The sequence below is a fragment of the Wasmannia auropunctata genome, unplaced genomic scaffold (assembly GCF_000956235.1).
Source record: "Wasmannia auropunctata unplaced genomic scaffold, wasmannia.A_1.0 LD336033.1, whole genome shotgun sequence".
In the NCBI taxonomy this organism is placed as follows: Eukaryota; Metazoa; Arthropoda; class Insecta; order Hymenoptera; family Formicidae; genus Wasmannia; species Wasmannia auropunctata.
The window spans coordinates 630,052-654,831 of NW_012026857.1; the positions used below are offsets into that span (position 1 = coordinate 630,052).

The 24,780-nt window shown below is 42.2% G+C and overlaps 2 protein-coding genes across 7 annotated transcripts in view; both read right to left on the reverse strand.

The window, feature by feature from the left end:
• Positions 1-4,454, reverse strand: part of LOC105452347 — a 7,993-nt gene extending 3,539 nt beyond the window's left edge. Inside the window, exons 1-9 of one of the 2 annotated variants that reach the window (XM_011693364.1) lie at positions 3,931-4,454; positions 2,833-3,067; positions 2,119-2,349; positions 1,871-1,965; positions 1,640-1,709; positions 1,346-1,513; positions 813-1,216; positions 493-651; positions 53-375 (exon numbers count right to left, since the gene is read on the reverse strand). In XM_011693364.1, the coding sequence (XP_011691666.1) occupies positions 53-375; positions 493-651; positions 813-1,216; positions 1,346-1,513; positions 1,640-1,709; positions 1,871-1,965; positions 2,119-2,349; positions 2,833-3,067; positions 3,931-3,938 (1,693 nt within the window). In that variant the 5' untranslated portion in view covers positions 3,939-4,454. Of the gene's footprint in view, positions 1-52; positions 376-492; positions 652-812; positions 1,217-1,345; positions 1,514-1,639; positions 1,710-1,870; positions 1,966-2,118; positions 2,350-2,832; positions 3,068-3,339; positions 3,763-3,930 lie in introns of those variants that run through there. The other variant, XM_011693363.1, reaches the window with a different exon arrangement.
• A 611-nt stretch (positions 4,455-5,065) lies between these two features.
• LOC105452346 (nucleosome-remodeling factor subunit NURF301) lies at positions 5,066-22,868 on the reverse strand. 5 transcript variants are annotated; one of them, XM_011693360.1, is made up of 24 exons: positions 21,803-22,868; positions 20,954-21,236; positions 20,454-20,662; positions 19,969-20,328; positions 18,583-19,749; positions 18,238-18,428; positions 16,571-18,071; positions 16,259-16,394; positions 15,316-15,593; positions 15,037-15,174; positions 14,842-14,949; positions 14,490-14,698; positions 14,004-14,240; positions 13,605-13,812; positions 13,131-13,448; positions 12,549-12,722; positions 12,172-12,399; positions 11,558-11,906; positions 9,950-10,154; positions 9,047-9,309; positions 8,544-8,711; positions 8,222-8,417; positions 7,797-7,881; positions 5,066-7,645 (listed from the first exon to the last, which is right to left on the reverse strand). In XM_011693360.1, exons 1-24 carry the CDS (start codon positions 22,866-22,868, stop codon positions 7,443-7,445), a joined length of 8,280 nt encoding a protein of 2,759 aa, XP_011691662.1. In that variant the 3' UTR covers positions 5,066-7,442. The 5 variants fall into 5 exon arrangements, with proteins under 5 accessions (XP_011691662.1, XP_011691664.1, XP_011691663.1 ...); XM_011693362.1 differs by having other exon boundaries at positions 14,565-14,698; positions 15,316-15,626; XM_011693361.1 differs by having other exon boundaries at positions 14,553-14,698; positions 15,316-15,626.
• Between the last annotated feature and the right edge of the window lie 1,912 nt (positions 22,869-24,780).

Here is a 24,780-nt window from a genome sequence, read left to right on the forward strand (position 1 = left end):
TATTATATATTAATTTTTTTAAGGATTTTAGTTTGTGATTTAAATAACGTACCTTCCCTCGGGATTGAATTTTGATTGCTGTTTATCGGTAATTTCGCGCTCGTCAGGTCGCTCGGCAGACTCTTTGATTGCAGATTGTCATCGTCGCCGCCGCGACGCTCGCGAACACTATCGCCGTTATCACGCAGCTCCTCGCAGTGGGAGGCGATGTATTGCTCGTACAATGACTGGGAGACCGGCAGACCGTCGTATCGGAAGACGGGATAACAGGGATCGACGATAGTGCGTGAGTGTCGCATGCTACCTCTGGTGAGCTTCCGCCGGGGCGAATTCGGATCGCGGTCGTCCGGCGAGGCTTCATTCAATTTGCACAGCCTGTTACAATAATGAAATGTAAGAGTAAAATAAGATAGCTATGTTATTTTTCAAGCCCAATTACCGACTCGATAATCATATTCGGCAATCGGATAATTATGGCATTAATTTATTTACATTTTGTCTAACTCCGGATCAGCCCTAGGAATACCGTTCAGGCGTGGCTTAATTGATGACGTCAAATCTGGCAGGCTCACGCTCTTCCTGTCGGGATCCCTCCTCTTCATCAGCTTCTTCTTCGAAGTAGCGTTTCTCAGCTTGTTCAAGCGTTTGCACCTGTCATAAAAATAAAAATAAATGTAATAAAAATTCGATTACTTCGCGACTCGCTCGAAAATTACACGTCATCACGCTTAACATTCGCGACTTCGAAACGCATAATCTCACGTTCCCTAGAATTTCTGAAAATTGATTTGAAAATGAACGCGTGTATATACCTGAGCGCCTCTTTGACGACGTCGGGAATGTCGTCGTCGTCGTCGCCACTTTTCGACGAGCTCCTAACTCCCTCGTTCTCGCCGCCGCTCTCGGACGAGCAGATGAGCATGGCGTTCCCGTGCAGCACCCGGTCCACGTCCTTCAACGGCGTCGCGCAGACACTGGGCGTGAGCGGGTTGGCAGTGACGGCAACCTTGGGACGTTCCGGTTTGCTCTCTTGCTTGCGTCTGATCGGCGACTCGTGGCTGATCGCGAGCGGCACGGACGACACGTACTGCAGCGCCGGCGGGCCGTAATTCGTCGCGTCCAGTTCACCCTCCTCGGGAACCGTGAAGATCTTCGATGTGTCCCGCTTCATGCCGGACGTGATGAGCGGCTCTTTGACGCCGGTCTTCGATACGGTCTGAAATTTCAACGAAATTGAACGTAAGACGAGAAATCCGCAAGTTGTTCATTATTACAATTTTCATCGAAATGGCAGGAATTAATTAAATTTATACCCTTATATATTGTTATCGTTTCGCGCACCTACCTTTTTCTGTAATATCTTCTTGGTCACAGTATCTAAACACGAATTATAATATCGCTCGTTATTCGCCTCTTGCATCAGTTTTGCGAATTGCTTCCGTTCTATGTACACTTGTAACAATTGAACACCGATCGGCAAGTGAAATTCTGTGGGTATCCTTTCCGCAGGAGCCTGCAAAAATTCAATACACATATTATGAATTTCTCAGTGAACAGGAGCGAGTACGCTTTCATTCTGTTCAATCAGTCGTATTTAGATTTATATATATTTTTTAAATCAATTTTATCGAAGAAATACCTTTATTCTGTAAGGATCAGTTATAACTATTTGTTTCGTTAGATCCGCTCCTAGCTGTGTTGAGACTATCCTGAAAGAAAAAAAAATTAATAAAGATTAGGTTATTTAAAAATAATTAACAGCAATTATTAACATCAGAATATATAAGTAGATTAATATTTTAAGAAAATATAAAATGCGATATGAAAACCACAATATGATTTTATTTATAAATTATGATCTATTTCGTACTTGTTATTGTAAAACAATGCTCCGCCCAAAATGCCATTTATCTCTTGACAATGCTGCAACACTTGCATTCCTTCCAGAAATATGTTGCTGGCACTCTGCATTAAAAGACACACACTTTTATTATAAAAAACAAGAAAATATATAAAATTATGTAAGTTTATAATCATTTTAAATTATACATATTTATATTGGGTATATTTTTTATCTTGCAACATATTCTTTTTGAATTTAGTACCATCCGCACTAACCTTTGGAAGTTTAATAACAGGAATGTTGGAAAACAGATTGGCACTATGTTGAAGAATGGGCAGGTAGGTCTCAAACATCTGATACAATTTCTCGGTGAATCTGTTACGATCGTTGTTGAGGGATTCCAGTATCTGGACGAGATCGCAATGGAAGAACTTCAACAACGATTCCAGAGTATCGGCGCGTCTCTCGAGTATCCAGTCGTGTATGTTTCTATCAGTCCCCACTGCCTGTAACAAAATTATGCAGCGATGATTTACAATTGATTAATCTCACAAACGGCCATTGAGATCGTAAAATACAACGAACATATTAGCTCTTCATAAATACTGCGACGATTGAATAATCGTGGCGCCAGATAACGTCTCTATCTAACTAAATAACACAAAACGCGGTGACATGTAAAGAGAACATTTATCATTGCGAAATGCGTGCTCGGATTCCCTAGAGGAGTCTTAAGAAAATACAAGGCAGCTTTGAAACTTATTATTATTATTGACATTCTTGGTTTTTTTATATTAATATTATTTAGTGGCTGTTATTATTTAGTAATTATTAATATCTACTTAGAGAAAACATAACTGTATACTATAATCAGTAAAATACAAACGTTATATTACAGATTATCTGGTGTTATGCAAATCTTGACTCTTAAGTTACATCTTATTTAAGTTGAGCGCCCGCCAGTGAAACGGGACTGGGGGGTGACTCACCAGCACGTACTGCCCAAACTTCTTCAACACAAACTTTCCGCCTTGCAATGTGATGGACCGTGGAGCTGAAAACGACGTCGTCAGGAAGTGATGCACACCCATCAGCTGCCCCGCCAGGGCCAGTCTCTGCGTGAGAGATACCCAAGCCGGATGGAAGTACAGAACCGCCTCGGCGGGATCATCCTCCTCTTTACAACACTTTGCAGTGTCGTAAATGAATACTATCATCATCTCTCTGAAAACAAAATATTCTTAATGCCAGGACACAAATATCTTATTGGTGTATATGTAGTTAATCAAGCATAAAATTCATATACAAAATATAGATATAAAAAGCAGGCAGTGGTAAATTTACAAAATAAAGGTGGTAAATTAAGCGAAGCTTATATTAAAAAACAACATAGACAGCTAGTAGACGTGATAAATCGTATTATGTAACTTTCACCGGGAGATTTTAGTTTCTGCTTTCTGACTGCAAGATTCGCACGGAGATCTAATATATCTTACCCAGATCTAATCTGTCTAAATATATTGGAAACGATCGCGAAGGTATCTCGGAGTATCTCATTGTAGAGCGAATTGCCCCCCGGGCAATGCGAGAGGACGCGTTCTGCGGAGTGTTTCAGTTTTGGCGCATGACTGAGTGAATCACACTCCCCGAGGGAATAATCGCCGATTAGACGGTTTCCAGTAACCGATATGGTATCGAGGCGAGATAAGATTAAGCTACAAGCATGCATATGACACCCGCGTCAGCTCGTCAGTGCTCGTGGAGCAGCGATACGAGAGAAGCATGGCATGCTCTAATCGGGGAAATCGCGCGTCGACGAGATAATTTCCGCGTTTCTGGGACTTGGGGGAAAAAAAAAAAACAAATTCGCGTCCTCTTCCACGAGACACGAGGCACCCGGCGGGACGTCATCGTTGCGCAGTTGCGTGTGCGATCGCAAGGACGGGGGGAAAAAAATAGTAAACACGAGGACGTCGTCGCGAGCTTCGGAAACTCGATCGCTCGCTCCGCCGTCCGCTCGGGTGTGCGTGTGCGTGCTCCAATTGTAGGTAGATAGTAGGCGACGTGATTAACGCGCGGTGACATACTTCGCCATGGTGATGGTTCAATCGTCGTCTCTCGGGCGCAGCGCGTGGCGACGATCTGTCAACCGGTATGCGTCTCTCGCGCACTCCTCGTCTTTCCCCCGACGTGCCGTCCGTTTCCGTCAACGACGAGGAACCGCGTCCGCTAGTGCGATCCCGGGCGCTCGGCTCGTGCGGTCCGACTCGTGGAGGTCCACCCTGGCCGTTCCGTCGACCGGCGAGAAACGTCGCGTGCCATTTTTTCCTGTCTCTCTCTCTCTCACTCCGTCAACCGTCGACCGCGGACGATCGCACCGTGCGAAGCAGCTCCTCCCGCGCCGCCATACCGATATTGATCTCCTTCGGTCATCTGTGTGCGTGCACAAATACCTACAGCGCGGACAGCTCCGTGTTCGCGCGCAGCTTCCACGTCTTTTTTTTTTATTTTCCTTTACATTGTGTATGCGCAACGCGAAACGGACGTAAATGTTTTATAATGTTTCATGTATAGCAATTTTACACCGAGAAAAGAAAAGCGATTACAATCATGCATACACATACGCGTGTATATTCGTTAAAAAAATATATAAAATTTATATTATAATCGTGAACTTGTCAAAATAATATTCTTTTATTATATGTTTATCAATATTTACCTGCAACGACCAACTCATGATCTTCAATCTGTTTATGTTTTGAAGAAACTTTTTTGGCTTTTATGTCTGCGACAAGCTCCGCGAATATTTCCGCGAAAATACTTTGCAGAATGACTGTAAATATTTTGAAAGATCAATCATCACTTTTTTTTTGTCGGACTTCACGGCCGACAATCGATTTAGGGTGACTTTGATTGAACTCCGATTAATCGAAGTTTAAATTTGAATTATCACGTAATACTTGTATCATTTTGTTAACATGGATAGAATAATTAATTTTGTTTATAAAAGGAAAGATTAAAGGTAATCGAGAGGTGACGAATTATACAGGTAGAAACTTTGCTTCAAGTGATTCTACCGGTTGGATTAATTTTAGAAAAACAACAAATTTCGAGGTTTTCAAAATACATAATAATTAACAAAAATCGTCATTGACACTCGCTAATTTTCACAATAAAAATATGAGGCAGAAGCTTCGATCTTAAATACAGATACTTAAAAACTATCTCATGTCCTTTTATTATAATTATGTATCTGCATAAAGAAACATCGCTCTCTATTCTACACACCCGTCTAAACACACACGCAGAATCAAAGTGTGCCTCTTTATCAGTTACACGGTTTTTTTTCTTTTTATTAATAATACAGCTAAAATATAAACGATAGTCTCTTTCTCGTTATAATATTATTTCATTCAAACGAAACTCCTCAAGTACTTTTCACTGGTTTTTTTTTATTTTCTTCTTGTTTGGAAATCAAAGAATTCTACAATTGCCTTTCTCCTCGAGATAAACTCCCCTGTTCTTTTTTTTTGTCACATCTGTGTGTGTGTAGTTGTGTGGTGTTGCGTATATATATATACATAAGCAGACTTCGCTGCCCGTCCCTTACAATCTAAACGCCTAAATGTGAATCGTCGATTATAAACAATTTCATAGAAAATTTATTTATGTGATTAAAACAACGCATAAGTAAATAGAATCGTATAATCGCTAGCTTGCGTGTGAGCACGAGACGATAAACGAATTTGTACAATTTATTATGCGTGTACTCCTAAAAAATAGTCTTACGGCTATGTAATGACACAACTGCATTCCTTCTGCATTTTTCTTCCACTTCTCTTTCTCACGTCGGGTACATCGTATAAAGAAATAGCTTAAATGTGGAGCAGCGTTTTCTCTCGATCGTCTCAAATCGTATTCGTAATCAGCCAGCCGATCGTTTCTCCTCCTTTCCTTTTTTTTTTTCTTTCTTTCTCTTCTCCTTCCGCGCGACTTTCGGACCATCGGTTTTTGCGAAGTCACGATCGCGTTTCATTGTATTTACATACATAAATAATAGCATAACATGATGAATGGCGCATGAATTCTGAACCACAACTTACGACTAACTGCATAAACTCGAAGTGTACACGATGACGTTTTTATGCGCGAATTGTCTACCTCGTATCCTATACAAGTGTATATATACACACGTATATATTCTACTGTATATAGGAAAAAAGGTTCTTAATATACAAAAAATAAACTTGCGCGGTTTTCTTTTTCCTAGACGTATATCGTAGATATACGTATCATTGGATCTTCGCGGTTTCGAATTTCGCCTCATTTCGTTTTCGAGCACTCATTTATTTTGTTCACTTACGCTCAGCGTTAAATAATTTTCGTATTTCTTTCCGGAGGATGTTACAATAAGACAGATTCGTTGCGCGGGGAAACGAAGTGATATACACTTTCGCGAGAACTCAGTATTAAAATGAGACAATTAAATAAGGCTAATCTTTTAGGGGTGGGGCTTAAAAAGTGAAACGCAGTTCACGGTTTTTTTATCTCATCGTAATATCGCTTCTGAGATAAAACTTCGTGACTCAAGAGGGACTCGTCGTTTTTACGCACGTCACTTTAATCGCTCGCGATGGGCATCGCGTGTCCGCGAATGTGCTCCGCTTCTTTCTTTTCGTAAAAAAATACACATACGCAATGTGTTGCAACGCCGGAAAGAGGCAAGTGTTGCATTTCGTACACGGCTCCAATGCGGGCGCTTCACGATAACACGTTCACTGTTCGCGAGACACACGGGGCTTATGAATATTCTCGTGAGAGATGTGAGAGGCGAAACTCTTCGCTGAAACTCTTGTCTGAGGGAAAGCACTTTCTTAGAAGGAAAGCTCTTTCGCTTTTGAAAGTGTTGCAGGAAGTGTAATGAAGGGTTCGAAGAGCGATGATCGACAACTGTTAAAAAGTTCAATTGGACGGCCAGTGAGCGTGTTAAGAGGAAAAAAAAGCGGACCTTGCGGTTTCTGTCAAACACTCCGTTGCCACAAGTCCAAGGGGGGGGGGGAACCGAATAAAAAGGGCTTTCGATAATGAGAAGAAGAATTATGTTACATAATTATATATTATATTTCAAACGCAATTGTTAAAAAAGTGATCGTGCTATATGGCTTTTACTTTCTCTCCTTTTTTTTCTCTTTTTAACGCAATAGTAGACGGCAAAATGATGATAGCATTCTCGTAGATAAAATCAACTGCGCGACACGGTATGAGCGGTAAGTTCTGGTCTAAAATTCACACTTCGTACAGCACAAATGGAACTGAGAAACTCGTTGAAAATTGCAGTGAGGGAGTGGGAGGGGAAAGGAAAATATTTCACACAACTATAATAAATAGCGGAGACCGGTGCCTTCTCTACTTTTACATACTTAAGTCTATTCCGAGAGAGAGAGAGAGAGAAAGAGTTTCAGTTTTCTTTTTATCTGTGTACTGTACTGGCACAAACAACTGTTTTCCCTTCTCTGTTTTTTTTCCGTAAAATGCACTGCACTAAATTAAATTCTCGTGCACTTTCACTTGCGGCTAAGTTCGTTCTTTTTTGATTGAATTACTTCCCTTCCGAGAACTTCTCCCTCAGACACTTAATCTTGTGGACGAAGTACGTCTCCAGGGATTCGGCGCATTTGAAGAACGGTGACTCCTTCGGGTTGTAATATCGACAATTGTCGAATATCTTTGTCATGTCGCCGATGAACTCGCTCAGCTTCTTGTAGGACCGGTCGTTTATCCTCAATTCGATCGTTTGCAAGTCTAAAATGTATAATTAGATTGGATGTGTATAAATAATTCTATCGCGCCGTTTAAAAGAAGATATATTACACTTAAAGAAAGGCGTTTTCCCGTCAAAATAATTTATCTAAAAAGAGAAACAGATTATTGAAGTGATAATCACGATACTTACCCATTGGTTCCTTTATTACTTTGTAATAATCCGGCGCTTCGTTGGGATCTACTGGTTCCATAAACGGCCATGCGCTTTTATGAGCCTGAAACAAACAAGTTGCATATTGTGAATATCGTGTGTTTGAACGTTAATCCTTTTGAACAGGATTTTCAAACCATAACTGGATCGAATAAAATGTTTTATCACTTCAATATATCTAATAAAATATTATTTTTTATCTTATTTTGATGAATAACAAAAAAGTTTATAATAAGTTATAAAAAAATTTATTTTAAATAACGATTTCTAGTAAAGTTGACTATATATAATCATATTAAAATTAATTTAGAATTTTATCGAGGATATATATTCTCTCCCAGAGAGAGACAAAAGAATTAATTTAGGAATTATAATGATAATATTCAATTGAAAATAATATATACCTGTATTTGTTTAATTAATTTCTTTAACAGATCGAGGTCTTTTGCGTTGAGGTTCTTCATATTGGCGAAGTTAACAGAAGAATTACGCTGACAATTCGGACAAACGTACTCGTCGATGTTGTCGGCCTCCGATTGAAGAATACCGACGCACCGGCCGTGAAACCAATCTTGGCATTTGTCACAGCATATGTAAAATCTTTAAAAAGAATAGACGCGATTACTCTAAATGCTAACTACATAATAAAAATATAAGATTTTTTTACTATTATCAGAGATACAGCTATTGTTAACATAATTTCTTATCAACGCATAATGCACTTACTGAGATTCGTCATAAGGCTGTTTACACAGGCAATACAATTCTTGCGTATCTCTCGCGTGTCTGCATTCCGTACAAACAAATTCTGATAGAGTTTTGCTCATCTCTTCCGTTATACCCACGCAGTCGCCGTGGAACCAGTTATTGCATAAATCACATCCCACGTAAAATCTTTAAAGAAAGAACGTTATTTTATAATTTTATCAACACATGTTATGACGAGCTTTATGACGAGAGTTATGACGAGTCATCAAAGTTTATAGCCTCTTTTTAAATTTGACAGAATATAATATAACAAAATTAATAAACAAAAAAAATATCTTACTGATACCACGATTCTCTACTTCACGAGCGCTGACTATGAGTCTATCAGCTGTATAAATAAAGATCTCAAGATTATGTTCTTCGATTAAAATAAACGTGATACAATTTTAAAACGCAGTTGATAAAAAAATGTACATTGATAAAAATTCAATCAGGCTTTGTATGAGATCTCGAGCTCTTACTTGGTTTCGTCGTAAGGAGTTCTGCATAAACAGTACAGTTTTTCTTTTTTAATGCGACTCGCGGCCGACGAACCACCAGGAGGCGTCGTACTGTTGCTTTGACCCTTATGCTTCTTCGGTCTGCTACCACCACTACGATTGGACGGGCTGACCTGTTGAGCCGCTTGAGCATTTGCCTTTCGCTTTGCGCTGCCGACCTTTACTTCGTCCTGTTTATGCCTCTCCGCTTTCGTTCTGGTGGCCAGCTCCGCTGACAATTCCTTCTACAAGGATATTTATTAAAATTTTACGAAAATTCTGATTTACAATCCAGAAGAATCGACGTAAAATTCAAGATCTCATCTCTCCAAATCATCTTGAATAAAATTGCGATTTTTCTGCGTCTACACATTGTTGCATTGTTATGGGATGCTCATTCTTTTTTATTTCTTTACATATTTGAGAAGGCTCTCGATTCAAGATGATTTGGCAATAAGGTATTTTCTCTCATTTCTTTTCAATCATTTAGTGTCCATATTATCGAGCTAAGCGAATATTTCGATATTGTATGATTTATTTTGCAACAAAAGTCATGTTTCGATAAAGAATGTTACTAAAAAATGAAGTTACAAATTTCATTGAACGACGTCGCAAATCAAATCACGAACAAACTGAATAAGTACACGATTTACAAAAAGCTGAATAAAAAAAAATTTCAGTCCATATCAACAGCTTTCTTTTTTTTTCAGTCCATGATTGAAGCAAAATGTAATTGGCTTGAAGTTCAATTCGATAATGTGGATCATAAATTATTTAAATAATTATTGTATATATATTACTACATTATATATAAATATATAACAATATGTAACATAAAATATTACATATATATCATAATGCTACATTATTTATAATTAGCATTACCTGTATATCGATTTGAAGCTCTTTCTCGAGTAAAGCTCTCTTTTTAAGAATGTCTTTTTTAAGAAGTTCCTTATGCCGGAATAATAAAACCTGCATTCGGGAATGCACTTGTTGTTTCCTTCGCTGCTCTTGACTGTCTTTCAATTTTGCAGATCGATTTTTAGGTGACGACTCGTTATCTAATGCCTCCGATAGTTTCGGCATTCTAGAATTTTAATATGATTTATAAATATGTAATAGTTTGACTACCGCGGATACGATATGATAAGAATATCAGTGAAAGAAACTACTTATAATATAAATATTAATTACTTATTATTATTGTAATGTATTTATTGTAAATGTGTTCTTTTATTTATTATCATATATAAGTACAAAATTTATTGAACTCTTTTAATCGAAAGTTTCATTTCGGTTAAAAGAGAATACAATTGTTCGTGTTATCACAATGATAAAAAATTTGGTTCCAAACAATCTGTATATTATTACATAGATGATACAATTTTTTCGAACATTATTTAAAGTCTTTCTTTTTCAAACAAAGACTTTAAATATACAAAGTAACAATGGAAATAATAAAAATTGAACGACGAAAGTAGAAAAAGTTATGACATAAAAAAAAGCGTCAAAAATTAATAAAAATATGATTTATTTCGACATTTTTGGCTAAAAGTTGAATACAGAAGAAACAAATCACGGTTAATATTTTTTAGTAAGTTTGAGGTATTTTGTATGTTAACAAGTTCAATATTTTCAATATTTTCCTGATTTTTAAAATCCTACTGTTTTCTCAATTTTTTGCACGTGTGATTCAAATTAAGTGTGATTCGACATTGAAGCCAATCCTAATAATAAATAATAAATTATAATAAAACGGGATTAAATACAAAAATAAGATTTTATCTGGGTGTTCTGAATATTTCCATTTTGTATACAAGCATTGATCTAATATGTGTATATTTTTTACTTGAAGATATTTCCAAAAACACAATTTGAATTCAATATACTTTTCACGCATAAATACATGTTATGATTATTGATAAGTTAACATTTTTAAAAATGTAAGAAAATTTTTTTTTCCTATTTTTTAAATAGAATTTATATATACATCTCAATGATATTTTTGCTTATCTTATCTATCGTATAAATGATGTAAAAAGAGAATTAAATAAATAAATTTAAAAATGTTAGCACCTGATTACAGAATCACCGCGTTTTAGAAGCAAAGCGAACAGATTTAAATAAAATTAATTAAGCACAGCGTAATGTAGCAGCACAACTCTGCTTATTTGGGGAGCCGAAAGAAAAAAAAAGGAAAAATAAAAAGGATAAAAAAAGTAAAAAAGAATAACATAATCTATGTGGAATGACATTATGTAAGAAAAAATTTTTATTCAATCAACTCGATCTGATCAAACTCATTGCAAATCTCAAATATTCATGATTTGCAGACAAACTGCACGAGGATGTGCATTATTGGGATAATAATCATTGCCAAAAGGGAAATATATCGAACATGGAAGAGAAGCGAATTGTACTACTGTATCGTGTGTTAATAGCCATTTGATCACACATGCTATTTGATCTTTATTTGTATGCATCTCTTACTTTGGGATCGTTTCGCGATTTTCTTGCTTCAACGCTGGTCTTTTCCTGGGTGTCTCCCAGTCTTTGTCGTCTTTGTCGTTGCCCCCGCCGGACGATTGTGTATTTGTCGGTGTCGTCGCCGCTGCCGAAGCTGCTGCTGCTGCTGCTGCTGGAATGTTCGACGACGGCGCCGGCCGTTTGCGCGAAGGCGGACGCGGCGTTGCTGCCGCGGGTGAGTTATGAGTCTGATTGCTGGTCACCGAATTCTCTACGCCGCCCTTCATTTGTTTCTCCTGGTAGCGTTGCAGTTGCAACAATTTTTCCTCTATCTCCGGATTCAGATTCTCTTGTTTCAAAGCATTTTTAATTGCTGTAAACAGAAATAAATAGGGCCGTTCAAAGTAAGAAAATATTTAAGAAATGTTTCTCGAAGAAGAAAGTCCTACGCGACAAATTCTTATTATAATTTATATAAAAATCTTTGAAAAGATTTTCTTGTATAAAACATAAGAAAATTAATTTTTTTGCATAAAAATTTATCTGCGTAAAAGAAATATGCTCTTTTTAAAAAAAAGACTTTCTCGAAAAAACTTTGTATAGAAGCACACTTTATATACGTGTGATTTTCTACTAACTTTGTTGAATGTAATCTGGGGTCAGTATAAATTTATTCGACGATGAGTCGCTTCCCTCTTTCACGGACTGCGACGATGGCTGTTGTCCGTTGGCAATATTCGTCTTTTGCGTGTCGTCCTCTGTCGCGTTTGTCATGCGTCCCACTTGCTGAACGACCACCTTTGGTTTCTCCGTCGATTTTGGGGTTGCCGCTTGCGGAGTTTTTGGAATGGTTTCGGTGGCGGTTTCTAATAAAAGACAGATATACGCGATATTGCAAAATATTAAAAACTATTTCGTCGAAGGTATTGTTTTTACAAGAGCATTTACTTCCGAACACGCGTTTGTCGTTGCACATTTTCTTCAAACGTTAACGAAAAGTTAAAAATTTACGTACCATTCGTAGACGGGGATGTTGTAGGCTGTTGCTGCTTCGGAGTCGACACTGGCGTGTTTGTAGCCGACGAAGCCTGCGACTGCTGTTGCTGATTGTTGGACGATTGGGCCGGTTGGACGGCCAAGTAAATCTTCGTCGGTCCTAAGACACCTTGCTTGCCGGTCGCTGCATGCGCTGGAATCGATTTCAGACTTATAATTTAACACATTGTTGACTGGGTGTTTCATGCGGGGACTGGAGATTATTTTTCATGCTCAACATTCCGCAAACAAACTTTCGTTTATAAGGTTAAAAAAAATCAAAAACAAACCACGACAAAAAAGTGAAGAATAAATACTGTCACTGGACATCTGGATAAACACTGATGTCGATAAACAGTATCTTATAATGAAAAATTTATCAGTTTTAAGATCACAATTTTAACTTTGCACGATAATTTAAACTGTATGCCTCTCCAAACACGAGCGAACTGATCAATAACAGTCGGCAACAAAAGACGAGCCGACACTTCTCCGATCAATAATGTTAATATCATGCGGGAACTTATCAATAAAATTGCATCTTTGAAGATTAACAACTGACCTTTCAGAAGTTGCTGCTTAACTTGTTGCTGCACCAGGTTTAATTGCTGCTGCGTGAACTCCGAGCCTGTCAAACCCTGCAGCACAATTCGCGGACCTTGGTCCGTATTGATAACCTGCGCCGTCACGCACTTGATTACTGTACCGGGTGGCTGCCCTGCCAGTAAAGAAGCCTCGATACTTCCCGGAATCGGAGTCGCGACGGAGCTCGAAGTCGTCGTCGATGACATGGTGGACGTTGCGACGGTCGTCGTCGTCGGGCTCGTGTTTGTAGTTGTGGCCGACTGTACAACTGTCGAAGTTGGCGTGGTTTGCAAGGCTAAAGATATAAATTTATATTCTCAGTGTAAAATTTTCAGAAAAAGAAGATCAAAAAGAGATCTTGCTAAGCACACTTTTTTCGAAATGCAAATTCTTCGGTGAGCTTTCGGTTAATATTTTCTTTAAAAATGTGCAGATAATTCGAGTGACTAACCTTGTTTATTGGCGGCGACGGTGCCCTTCACGATAAATCCGCCATTAGCCGAATTCAGATGCAAAATTTGATTGGATGGGTTACGTATCACAACTTGATTGCCGATCGCGGTCAACTGGGCCTTGCCCGACGTCAACTGTTGAACCAGGTTTGCGTTCGTGACCATTATCGGATTGCCGCTTATTACTTGTCCACCCGAAGATATCACCTACAATATTTATATGTAACGCATAAGCGTTTTCAATTTTCTCGATAATTTCTTAAAATATTAAATAAAATTGAATGTAGATACATCGTATTTAGTATTTTGCTGAATCGTCAGAAATTTTTGTTAGGTGACTGTATATATTCAAGAATTATTTCATAATTTGATTCGAGAATAACCGAAGAAATCGTCACCTGCGCGGCTTGTCCTGTACTTGTGACTACGATGGCATTCTTCGTCGGAGTCGTCGCGACAGGTGCCAGGGTCATGGTCGCGGATTTTACGCGTTGGACAGTTTGAACGACCTGCACTTGCTGAGGCGTTTGCACTTGCACCGTCGAGTTCGCCGTTGCCTTTGCGCTCGGACTGGTTTTAGTCGCGGTCGTACTCTCCGTCGTCGTTTTCGGGCTAACGGTGGTCACGGTTTTCGCCTAAAATATAACAGGGATAATTTATCAAGTTGTCGCGTGAGCACTCGCACTTTTGCAGGCTCGTATTGACCGTGTGATTTAATTTGTTACAGTTTTTCCATAAACAAGCTTACTATTATGTATTTTATTCTTTGATTCTGTCTCAATTATTAATTTCTGTTGTACCGATTAATATATCTAATTTTTATACGCCAATCTTCCACGAACTAGAAACCTCGTTTTCAAAAGATGTGTTTTCGAATAAATTACTTGTGGAGCAGTCGCAGTTGTTGTCGATTTCGTTTGAGCGCCTTGCGCAATTGTGGTACCCACAGTTTGGCTTACATTCAGCACGTGCAGCTTCCCGTCCGGCATCTGAACCAATTGCTGGCCGGGCAGCAAGCCGCGCACTTGCAACTTTCCGTCTGGCCCTCTGAGAATTTGCACTCTCTGCTGCACGTGTACAGGCGAAGCGGTGGCTGGAAAAATACGATTAAGATACAATTGAGATGAAACTTATCAGAAAGAGAACTTGCACATTGCGCCTCGACCTTTCGGGAACGAGAAGGACTCTCGTATCATCGTTGTCATTAATGTTGCTTTAAATAATAAGTCAACTCACTTGTCGGTGTCACCCTGATCAAGGATTGCTGGTTCAGCCCTGGGGTTTGCGGTGTTTTCGGTAAAATACTGGTAGGTCCGGACACAACCTTAGTGGTTCCATCGGCAGCTGAAATGACGCAACATAGCAGTTCGTATGAATGTTAATTTCGTCATATCATATCCGCGCTCGAATATACAAGAGTAAACGACTCACATTTCGTCATGTAGATTCGCCGTGTACCGATAAAAGTTTTGTTTTGCGTTGGAGTTGTTAGAAGAGAGGTCAACTGTGATTTTGTGCTATTCGGATTTGCCGGAATCGGGACTTTCGAAACCAATTTAACGGTGCCATCTGAAAGTAACATATAATTTTTTTTAAATATAAATCTCGTCCCGACCTACGTTAATTGTTCCAACGAGCAAGATCAAATATGTATCATTGTGTATATTACACCCTTCTTAGCAGATCTACCATTTAGTTTGGTCCGCTTACCGTGAGAGGAATTAGTTGTAACTTTGACAAGTTGCGTGGCGGGCGACGTCGCAGATTGATTTTTAAGTGTCATCTCGTGCAGAGCACGCTTCTGTTGATGAGCCGCCCGTTGCATGCGCAACTGCTGCTCCATCTTCTCCTTGATTTCCTCCGGTGTCGCTTTGCCGCTCACGAGCTGATCGCCAGTCAGACCGGCCGTGCCGCCGCCGGCGGCGCCGGCGGTGGCGGTCTTATTGCCACCGCTGACGATCACCGACTGCGGTGCTCCTGAGCGACTCCTAGTAATAATCTGCGCATTAGCCTTCTCTAACCTGGAGACAGGACAGACACACCAAGCGGAGGGTTAGTTCCCAATGGAAGAAAGCAAGCGGTTAAAGGTTCAGCGGTTCAGATTTTAGGATATCATTCTCGACGTGAATTACGCAAGCGTAAACAGAGACGTGTTTCACACGGATAGCGCAATTTGTTTGTCTTCGAATCGAGGGACATATAAATGAAATATATAAATGAAATTGATATGCATATCAATTTTCCAAGATTTACGAAAAATTTAGAAAAATTTATATAAGAAAATTATTCGTTAAACACAAGAAAAACTGTCGCGCAGGTAATAAATTTCTAATTTCCAAATTTAATAAAATTTAACCATTTTAAGTGCAATTAAAAAAAATCAGATTATACACTATTACAGACATACGCTATTATTAAAATTATTCCGATAAAATTATTTCGACTTTACTGAGGGCAATGTAAGAATCGTTAACGTCTATAACACATTCCTTTCCAAAAACTTGAGCAAGCTCGACGAAATCGACCAGTGGCACAGCAATTTTAAGATAAGAAGAATGTTTCAGAGAGAATTTTACAAACGTTAAACACACGGAATAACATGCAAATATTTCATTGTCAGACACACGTTGCATTAATTGCTCCTAATCTATACCTGTCGCCGTACTGTTTGATTTCCCATAACTCCAACTTGTCCTCGTCGACCCATTCCTCAGTGACTTGCGGTTCGGTGCTCTGCGGAGATTCCGGACGCTTCCTTTTTCTCAGACCGCTCCTTATGGATGTTACCTCTGCAAAATTTTCGTACGTGGCATATGATTGTTTAAAAAAGTTATGTTACCACCACTCGATACAAATTATCAATTACAATAAAAAAAATAATAATAAGCTTACGATAAAAATGATACAACAATCAAAAAAATTAAATAATCTTCACGATTGATAACACGTTATTTTCTATACAAACCTCTGACTTGTTTTGGAAGTTCGAGCGGTATGACGACCTTCCTACGTAGATACTGAGCCCTGTCGAGGAACTGCCCGACATGCCGATGCTTCAATATCTCCAGCGACATGATCTCCGTGTCGGTGGTGATCTGATTCTTGCCGTCGGTGGACAACGGCTTAGCTGCCATGTCGTCCCATCTGAGGCACGCCCAGAGTATTCTCAGCTGAATCGCCGCGGCGGCGAGCGACTTCAGGCCGACCGTTCGGTAGAGCCAGCAGGTCTTGAACAAGGGTCTGGGGCAGGGATACGGCCACACCGACAAATTCGCCTTGGCCTGATGGTGGAACCCCTGCACGGGCACCTTACCACCGACGCGAGATAATTTCCTCAACTCGTGCTGAGGGAGCACCAGTATACTGCGCTGCTTGTTCTTCGTGCAGAAAGTCGAGCAGAGCGGATATTTGACCGGCGTGCGTTTCTTCTTACGATCGGCCATCGTATTGACCACCTTCTTCAGGTATACCTTGCCCTCCGTCGACGTTGCCGTGTATATTCGCTCGGTGCCGTCGGCGTTCAGTTCTCTGACGAACGTGGTACGCTGCACCGTCCTACCTCGACGGTTCACGATCATCACCGTCTTCGCGCCGCTCTTATTCGTCATCGTGGTCGTGGTCTCCGAAGAGGAGACGGTCGTCGAGTTACGATTAACGGCAGACTGCTCCTGCGTCACGCCGTCCGCGCTCTTCAGCACCGTCTGCTGAGTCGTCGTGATCGTCGTGGTGGTGGTAACGACGTTGCTCGTTGTGACGGTAGTTGTCGTCACGCCAGCGTTCTCCGCGCGCTCGTTCTCGAGCTTGATCTTCTTCGGCGACGAAACGGCGACGCCCGTTGTCTTCTTCGTCGCCGCGTCCTCCGCGTTGCAGCGTGTCGCCGATGCCACCGCGGACTCCAAGTCCCGTCTGATCGCGTCTTTCGACTCGTCCGAGGTTTCCATTTTCACGAGAGCCGTAACCTGCGGCGAGGACTGATTGTTGTTCTGAAGAGCGTTCGCCTTGCGCAGCAGCACGATCAGGTCGCGCTTCAGTCGCGCCTTCCGCATGCACAGAGGCGAGTAACAGGTGTCGATGGTATTCGGAGTGATGACCTGCGGGGTATTGCTTTGCACGGTGTTATTCTTGTTGGCGTTACTCGCGTTGCAGTAGCGCGAGTAACAGCCGCCGTTCTTGCAGAGCTTCAAAGAAGTCGTATATTGCAAGCGCACTTGCTGGATGCGCTTGGTGATAGCCGCGAGCACTTCCTTCGTGGACGCAGATACGGTCGTTACTACCGGTTTGCTCGCTTGCTGCTGCTGCTGCTGCTTGACGGTGGGCGATGCCAAGAGGCCTGGGAGAGAACCATCCCCGCCACCGCCAACGGCACCATCGGTATCATTTTCCTCGTGGTTTTCCATATCGACCTCTGCAGAATCGCCATCGCCGCCTTTCTGATTCGGCGTCTGATTCGCTTCTTTCGTTTTCGCCTGCAAAACATTGAACTTGCAATTTGTAAAGATATTTCAAAGTAACACAGAATTTATAATATTAACATTTTTAAGACCATTATACAGATTATCTACTATCAAATTTGTATAAAACAATCGCCAAACGAGATATTATAGATACGATTTTATAAAGATAAGTACTCACGGATTGCAATAACTTTCTTTCTTCCAAAAACTTCAAATGTGTTCTACGCGCCAGGAAATCGTCGATCTTCGTCTTTTTCGCAACTTTTGGATAGTGCAATCTTCCAGAAGTGGTTAGTGCCTTGTTAATGTTGATCTCTTCGAATTCGGTAATCGGAGTAAAAACTTTTTCAATTTTCATGCCTGCTAAAACTGAAAAAAGAGTTATTAGCTATTTAGTGTTCTTTACAAACAAACAAAAAAATCTCTAAATCATATCACGTTAAATTATATTAATATCTATTTTCAAGAAATCTTTTTTATTATATTCAATTTAAATTCATTTAAATTCGAACTCGCTACATACATGATAGATTCATCTTCGTTTCTTGTTTGACCGATTCCGTTTTTACTACTGGGGAAGGATCGCCGTTCGTCGTAGGCTCCTTCTTGCCGTCGATCGTAGGCTCCTTCTTTATACCTTCCGTATTACACTCCTGCTTAATCGTGTCATTCTCCACACCTTCCTCTTTGATCTCTTGTTTCACAATACCGTTCTCCGTCTTGCTTGGGCAATACTCCTTGATGAGGAATTCGTAAGTAGGCGGGTCGAGCGCGAGTATTTTCAGGCCACCCTGATCCTTGATCTGTACCATGATCTTTTGCGGACCGGTGCGCAAACCCATCTTCGTCGCGTCCGTGGGTCGGTGACGGCGTCTGGCCGACACCCAGAGCCAACCGCCCTGGCCGTGAACACGGTACTCCTCGCCCTTCTGCTTCCACACCTGATGCTTCAGGCCGAGCGTGTACTTGACGAAGTTGAAGAGCCGATTACGCTCCTCCTCGTCCTCCTTCTCCTTCTTCTCCTTCTTGTCCTGGCGCTTCTTCTCCTCGCGCTCGAGCGCCGTCACCCGTTGCAGCTTCACGTGGCCAAGCTGGTCGTGCCACACACTCGCGAATACGACGGATTTGATGCACGCCTGCAGAACGATAAGAGTGCGCGCGAAGTCACGCGGGTTCACGCACGCTCCTACGGCGGACGTCCACGGTTTGCGCAGCAACGGCCAGTTGGTGTGCATGAACGACGCCTGAATGTTGTTCTCGAGCTGCAGTATCGTCTGGCGCAGGGTACTGACCAGGAGGGCACGGGTGCCCGTCAGACTGCCCACCCACTTGAACTCCGACGCCTGCGTCAGCGAGAACTTGTGCGACAGGTGACGTTTCTTGTCGCGCTCCTCGTTTCTCTGTGTCTTATTCAGGGAGACAGGATTGGTGGTGTACTGATTGACGTACGACTTGAAGTTGTTGTCCATGCCCAATTTGAACAGATGCGTGCCAGACGCGATTTGATGCGCCTTCTGACGCGTCACTCTGGTGTTGCTCTCGTTTTCGGAATCCTTTATACCCTTGTCGAGCTTCTCTTGCTCCTCCTTCGACAACGGTGCCATGCTCCGTCTCTTCACGTCGTCCATGTTAAAGGTTCGCGGTTGCAACGACCCGGTCTTCGATCTTGTCACGATAGTATGCTTTTTGCCTGAAAAAAAAAAGAGAGAATTATAAACGTAAATATAATAAATAAATAATATACAATTTATAAATAAAATGAATCAATACGTATAGAAAAGTTAAATTGTTCTACAGCAGCCTAATCTGTCTGTTCCATGGAAAATAATTTTTATATATGAAGGAAGCAATGATTCTGTCAAGAAAATTCACAGCAACATTATGAAATTCAATTTCTTCTAAAACTCACCATCTTTTCCAATTTTCTCCTCTCCCTCTAGCGTCTCTTCGTCAAGATCTTCAGATGATGACGTGGAGGCGTTAGTTTTCGTAGCTTTGTCCGTATTCGTCGCGGTAGACGACGCCTCGGCGTCGACCACGACAGTTTCGCCGACCGCCTCAGGTACTTGTGCAGCTGAAGTCGACTTATCACCGGATGTCTTTGTTTCACCCTGCTCCGTCACCGCTGACGTACGCTCGTTCGGAGCGTCTGTACCCTCATGCATCTTGCGTATCATTTCCTCCGCTTCCTGTCTCTCCTTTTCCTTCTTCTGCTCCTCCTCTTTCTCCAGTTTCTCTTGTCGTTCCTTTTGCATCTTTTGTATAAGATCTAAAAAAATATTTCAATAGACGATTATTTTCTTAAAAATATTGTTTAATAGACAGAAACTCTGACATCCCATTGTAAATCGACAGAGATTCAAAAGCTGATTAATTAAGGAAGATTGATCTTACTGTTTTCTATTTCCAAATACGACTTCTTGTTTCCTTTGAATTGATTAGTGATAGTCTCCGTGAGCTCCATTTGACGGACCATTTCCTCCTTGTAATCCGATAGTTCGCGATAAAGCGCTACTTCCATTTCATTTTGATCTAACCCAAGCATCAGCTCTTCTAATTGCAAAGCTAAACTATAATACCACACCTCGCCGTCTTCGCTTTCACTGGAAAATAAAACCACAATAAAAATGTAAAAATTATTTACGTATAAAACGTAGAAGTTTTGCCACTCCAGACTTGTTGCATATTTCGCAAGAGATTTTATAATTTCTGATTGAAAACATGATCTCGTAATCTCAGAAAATTCTAGAAATATTTCTTTTACAAGATACAGAAATTCAACTTATCATAAGATATAAATTACGTCGTATAAATGCAAATAAGTGATCAATTGAAATTTTAATGGAATTAAAATCGTAATTAGACATGCAGATACATTAATATGTGTCTCTTACATAAAAACTCTCCTTGCAAGAAACCAATATTTTCTGCCATGTCTGTCGAATCCTAAATGCTCTTGTCTACATAAAGACCCGTTCTTTTCGACATCGGGAATACAATCCACGACACCCATCACTTTGTGGGCTTTACATGTGCTACACTGCCAATCTTCAGTAGGAACATCGACCAGAGGCGGTTCTACACACTCTAAATGAAATACAGCTGGGCAAGTCTCACAACACAATAGATCTCCTAGTCGATGGCATACTCTGCAGTGATCATCATAGTGCATAGTTCCTGCAAAACACAGATGTCCATTCCATATTCTCTCTCGATAAAGCATTCTTTGTCGTTGCAAGACTTTAGAATTAACTTAAACAATTAACTTTAATAATCATTCAAGATTTCAATAATTGTAGAAGCAAAAAATTAATTTTTTTCAAATTATAAAATTTTATGAAAAGAAATTGTTATAAAATAAAAAATTTCAAACGCACAAATATTTCTATAATAAGTATATTCTTGTTAGAAGTATCTAAATCATATCAGACTTATTAAATATCCAGAATTTTATACATACAGATACATACATACATACATACACATATATATATGTATATATATAATATATATATATATTGAACATAAGCATCAAGTTTATGCTTAGTTTCACATTTAATTAAATTAATATCTGTTATTACTATAAGTAATTAATATATCAGCAAAGACACAGTAAACTTTCCTTTGCTGATTTTGAATGCAATCATGCTAAAAGGATATACTATATGTGCTACATTGTATATACAAAAAAGCTACAGCATATAAAACATTATTTATACAAGAAAATATATTTTTTTTTGTACCTTCATGCAATAGATCTTCTCTCACAGGGTTTGTTATTAAGAATTGATCTGTTAAAAATTGTAGGACCTTGATTCTATCCTCGATGGCAGTAAAAGGATATTCAGTAGTGGTTAAAATATGTAAAATGTTCTGATCAAAACTCTTATCACTCTCCACATAAGAACGCAGCACCTCCGGCCATGTCATAGAGTCCACGAAGTACAAGCTAACGTTCACCGAATCCTTTTGGTCCAGTGGACCGAAATGCGTCTGCTGCGAGTCCTCCTCGCGCAGCAGCGCCTTGATCAGCATTATGTGAATCTCTGCCAGTAAATTGGTTTGATCCTCGCACATGAGCGCGGCGCAAAAGTCCTCGAATCGGAAGGAGGATAGGCGTACCAGGGTGCGAAAGTGCCTGAGCACCTCGTAGATGGAGAGCGACGGCATGACCAGTTCTTTGGGGACCAACAGATCGTCCGAGGACTTGGGTAACACTAACGGCTGCAACTCCCTGTTCTGCAGCCACAACGGCTCCGGACTGGGCGGCCGTTGTTGGGCGAGCAGCGTTTTCCTGGGTGTGCCGCTGGTATTACTGAAACTGGACAGCGAGAAGTCGCTGTCGCTCGAGGGATCGGGCTCCTCGATGCTCTCAGAGGTGTCCACGTCGCTCGGCAATGGCTCCTCCTCCGGCTCGCTCTTCTCGCTGGACTCGTCGCCAAAGTCGGAGCCATAGTGATACTCGGAGTCGTGGTAGTCCACGTTGGGATTGTAGCCGCGACGCTGATAGGCACCACCTGTGGCTCCGGAGTGACCGCCCTTGCGGGAGTGCCGGTCGCGGCCGCTGCGCGACTTACGCTGGTTCCTCGTGCTGCGCTTGCTGCTCTCCTCGCTCTCGACCGACGGCGAGGTCGGCCGGGACGCCGTCGGCGTGCTCGGCTGCGAGCCCGGCGTCTCGGTGCCGAGCGTCACCGTCCTGTTTTGCAGGTACTTGGGCTTCTTCATCAGGTGATACTGGAACTTCTTCGGCCGCTCCATCACCACGGACTTGGGCGGGCGCCCCCGCCTCTTCGAGCCTCTGCCCGTCATTATTGTCGTGCGTCGCCGTGGTCCTTTCGTTACGTCGTCGTTGTCGTCGTCGCCGCCGGCACCGGCGTTTCGTCCAACCACGTTTTTTTGCCTCTTCCGGAGCACGGGAGAGGGTCTCCCACGCGAGGGGGGGAGACTGGCCGCGACGGGACCTACTACCTGCGCCTGTGTTCTAGCCTTCCCTCCTACCGCTCCCGTCGTCCGCCCGCCACCTCTTTTCGTCTCTCACCCAGCACTCCTCTCTCTCTCCTCTCCTCTCCCTCGGTCTCGCCTCTCCTCACTCAGCACGTGGCGCGCGTGCTCGCACGCTTGTAAACAAACACAAGTGACATCGCCGCGGCAACGAGCTGGTCCCATCCATGATGCCTGATGCACTCTGATCTTTGCGCCATTTCTCACGGCCCACGGTCGGTTTCGCGCGGGTCACGTGACCAAACACAATCGCCCGCGACGCGATGCTCCCGGCGGTGGCGTGCACGTCACCCGCGTCCGTCACTCCCGCATGCGTGCCGTACTTCGTTCGCCGCACCGTCCGTAACGCGAAAAAAGGCACTCGCCAAATTCGAGATAGCGAGATCGGCGACGCGAATTACGCCAGAAGGGGGTCTCTAGCTGCGCGCTGCTGGCGGCGGCGGCGGTGGTGGTGGTGGTAATGTCGGCGGCGGCGAATGGAGTCGTCGTTGTCGTCGTTGAATGGCGGAGCGGCGCGAGAGAGCGGCGCTGCGATTGGCTCATCGTCGCGCCGCCATGTCGGCCGTACTCGGGCCAGCTATGATGAAAAGGACGACCGGGCGGCCGTCGTGCCGCGTCTCGCGCGATCGCGACGGTCCACGGGTCCCGCGGGACGTGCTCGATCACGCGGGCGGCGCGTGTCGCGGCGCCCACGACGTCCGATCGCACAAACTCGCTCGATTCAGCCGAGACGCCCGCGAGCTCCAATCGCCTCCACCGTATCTTCCTGCTCCCGCTGGGCTCCTGTCAAGATCGACGTACGCGGATAGATGGCGGCACGCGCGTGTTCGAAAAAGAGAAAAAAAACGCAAATCTAACCGCAATCCAGCGGCTCGAGTGCGGAATTCTCCGCGCGAGACGCGCACTCGGCGGAAGAGATTCGACGACGATGGGCGAGCGACGCCGATCGCGATGTCACGAGCGACCCGATCCGCCTGTCTCGCGCGCGTTCACTCTCGCCGATGTTCTCCCGGAGGACACGAGTCCCGGATCTCGGATATGCGCTCGCGAGGACTCGTTGCCAGAGGACACTACCGACGACGCGGCGCCGCCATTTTGCACGTTTTCTCGATCGATGACCGTCCTCGCGATCGCGCTCTCGCAATCTCTGCCTTCTCGCGTGCTCAAGCTGCTTCAACGTCGATTCTCTCGGCGACGCGAAATCGCGTGGATCTCGTTCCTCTCTCTCATTCTACCTCGCTCTCGCGCGAAACGACTCGTGCTAACTGCGAGCTCGCCGTGCCAGCCACTCCTGTCGCGCCATCTGCTCTCCCGAGATTCGAATCTCCTTGCGCAGGTCTCGATTCGATTGGTAACTGTAGCAAAAATTTCAATATTGGAAGGGCCAAAGTAATTATACTCCCCAGATAACCAAGCGTGCGATACCGCACAAAATACTACTATCGTATACTGGTATTATACTGCCACGAGATGGCGGCGTACGGCGTAACTGTACGGTAACAGTACAAAAAGTATACATGATATTATGATACAAGCAGTACAGCGTATCATCACTGTACCTGTACTGCATATTGTTTAATAAAATATTTTATTATATTTTGCTCCTATAACCAAGAAATATGTAAAATAATTAATATTTGGATAGTTTTTCTATAAAAATAGTAAAAAACATACGCAAAAAAATTGTGCATAATTTAGTACGAGATGCTATATCCGATCG

Bases quoted from the DNA above. Each gene is read 5' to 3' on its own strand.
- LOC105452346 (XM_011693358.1), bottom strand. From the start codon at position 22,868: ATGACGGGCAGAGGCTCGAAGAGGCGGGGGCGCCCGCCCAAGTCCGTG. The intron at 8,712-9,046 runs GTAAGAGCTCGA...CTTTCTTTAAAG, and splicing joins ACTCCTTACGACGAAACCAA to ATTTTACGTGGGATGTGATT. The intron at 7,882-8,221 runs GTATATATTATT...TGTTTGTTTCAG, and splicing joins AATTAATTAAACAAATACAG to GCTCATAAAAGCGCATGGCC.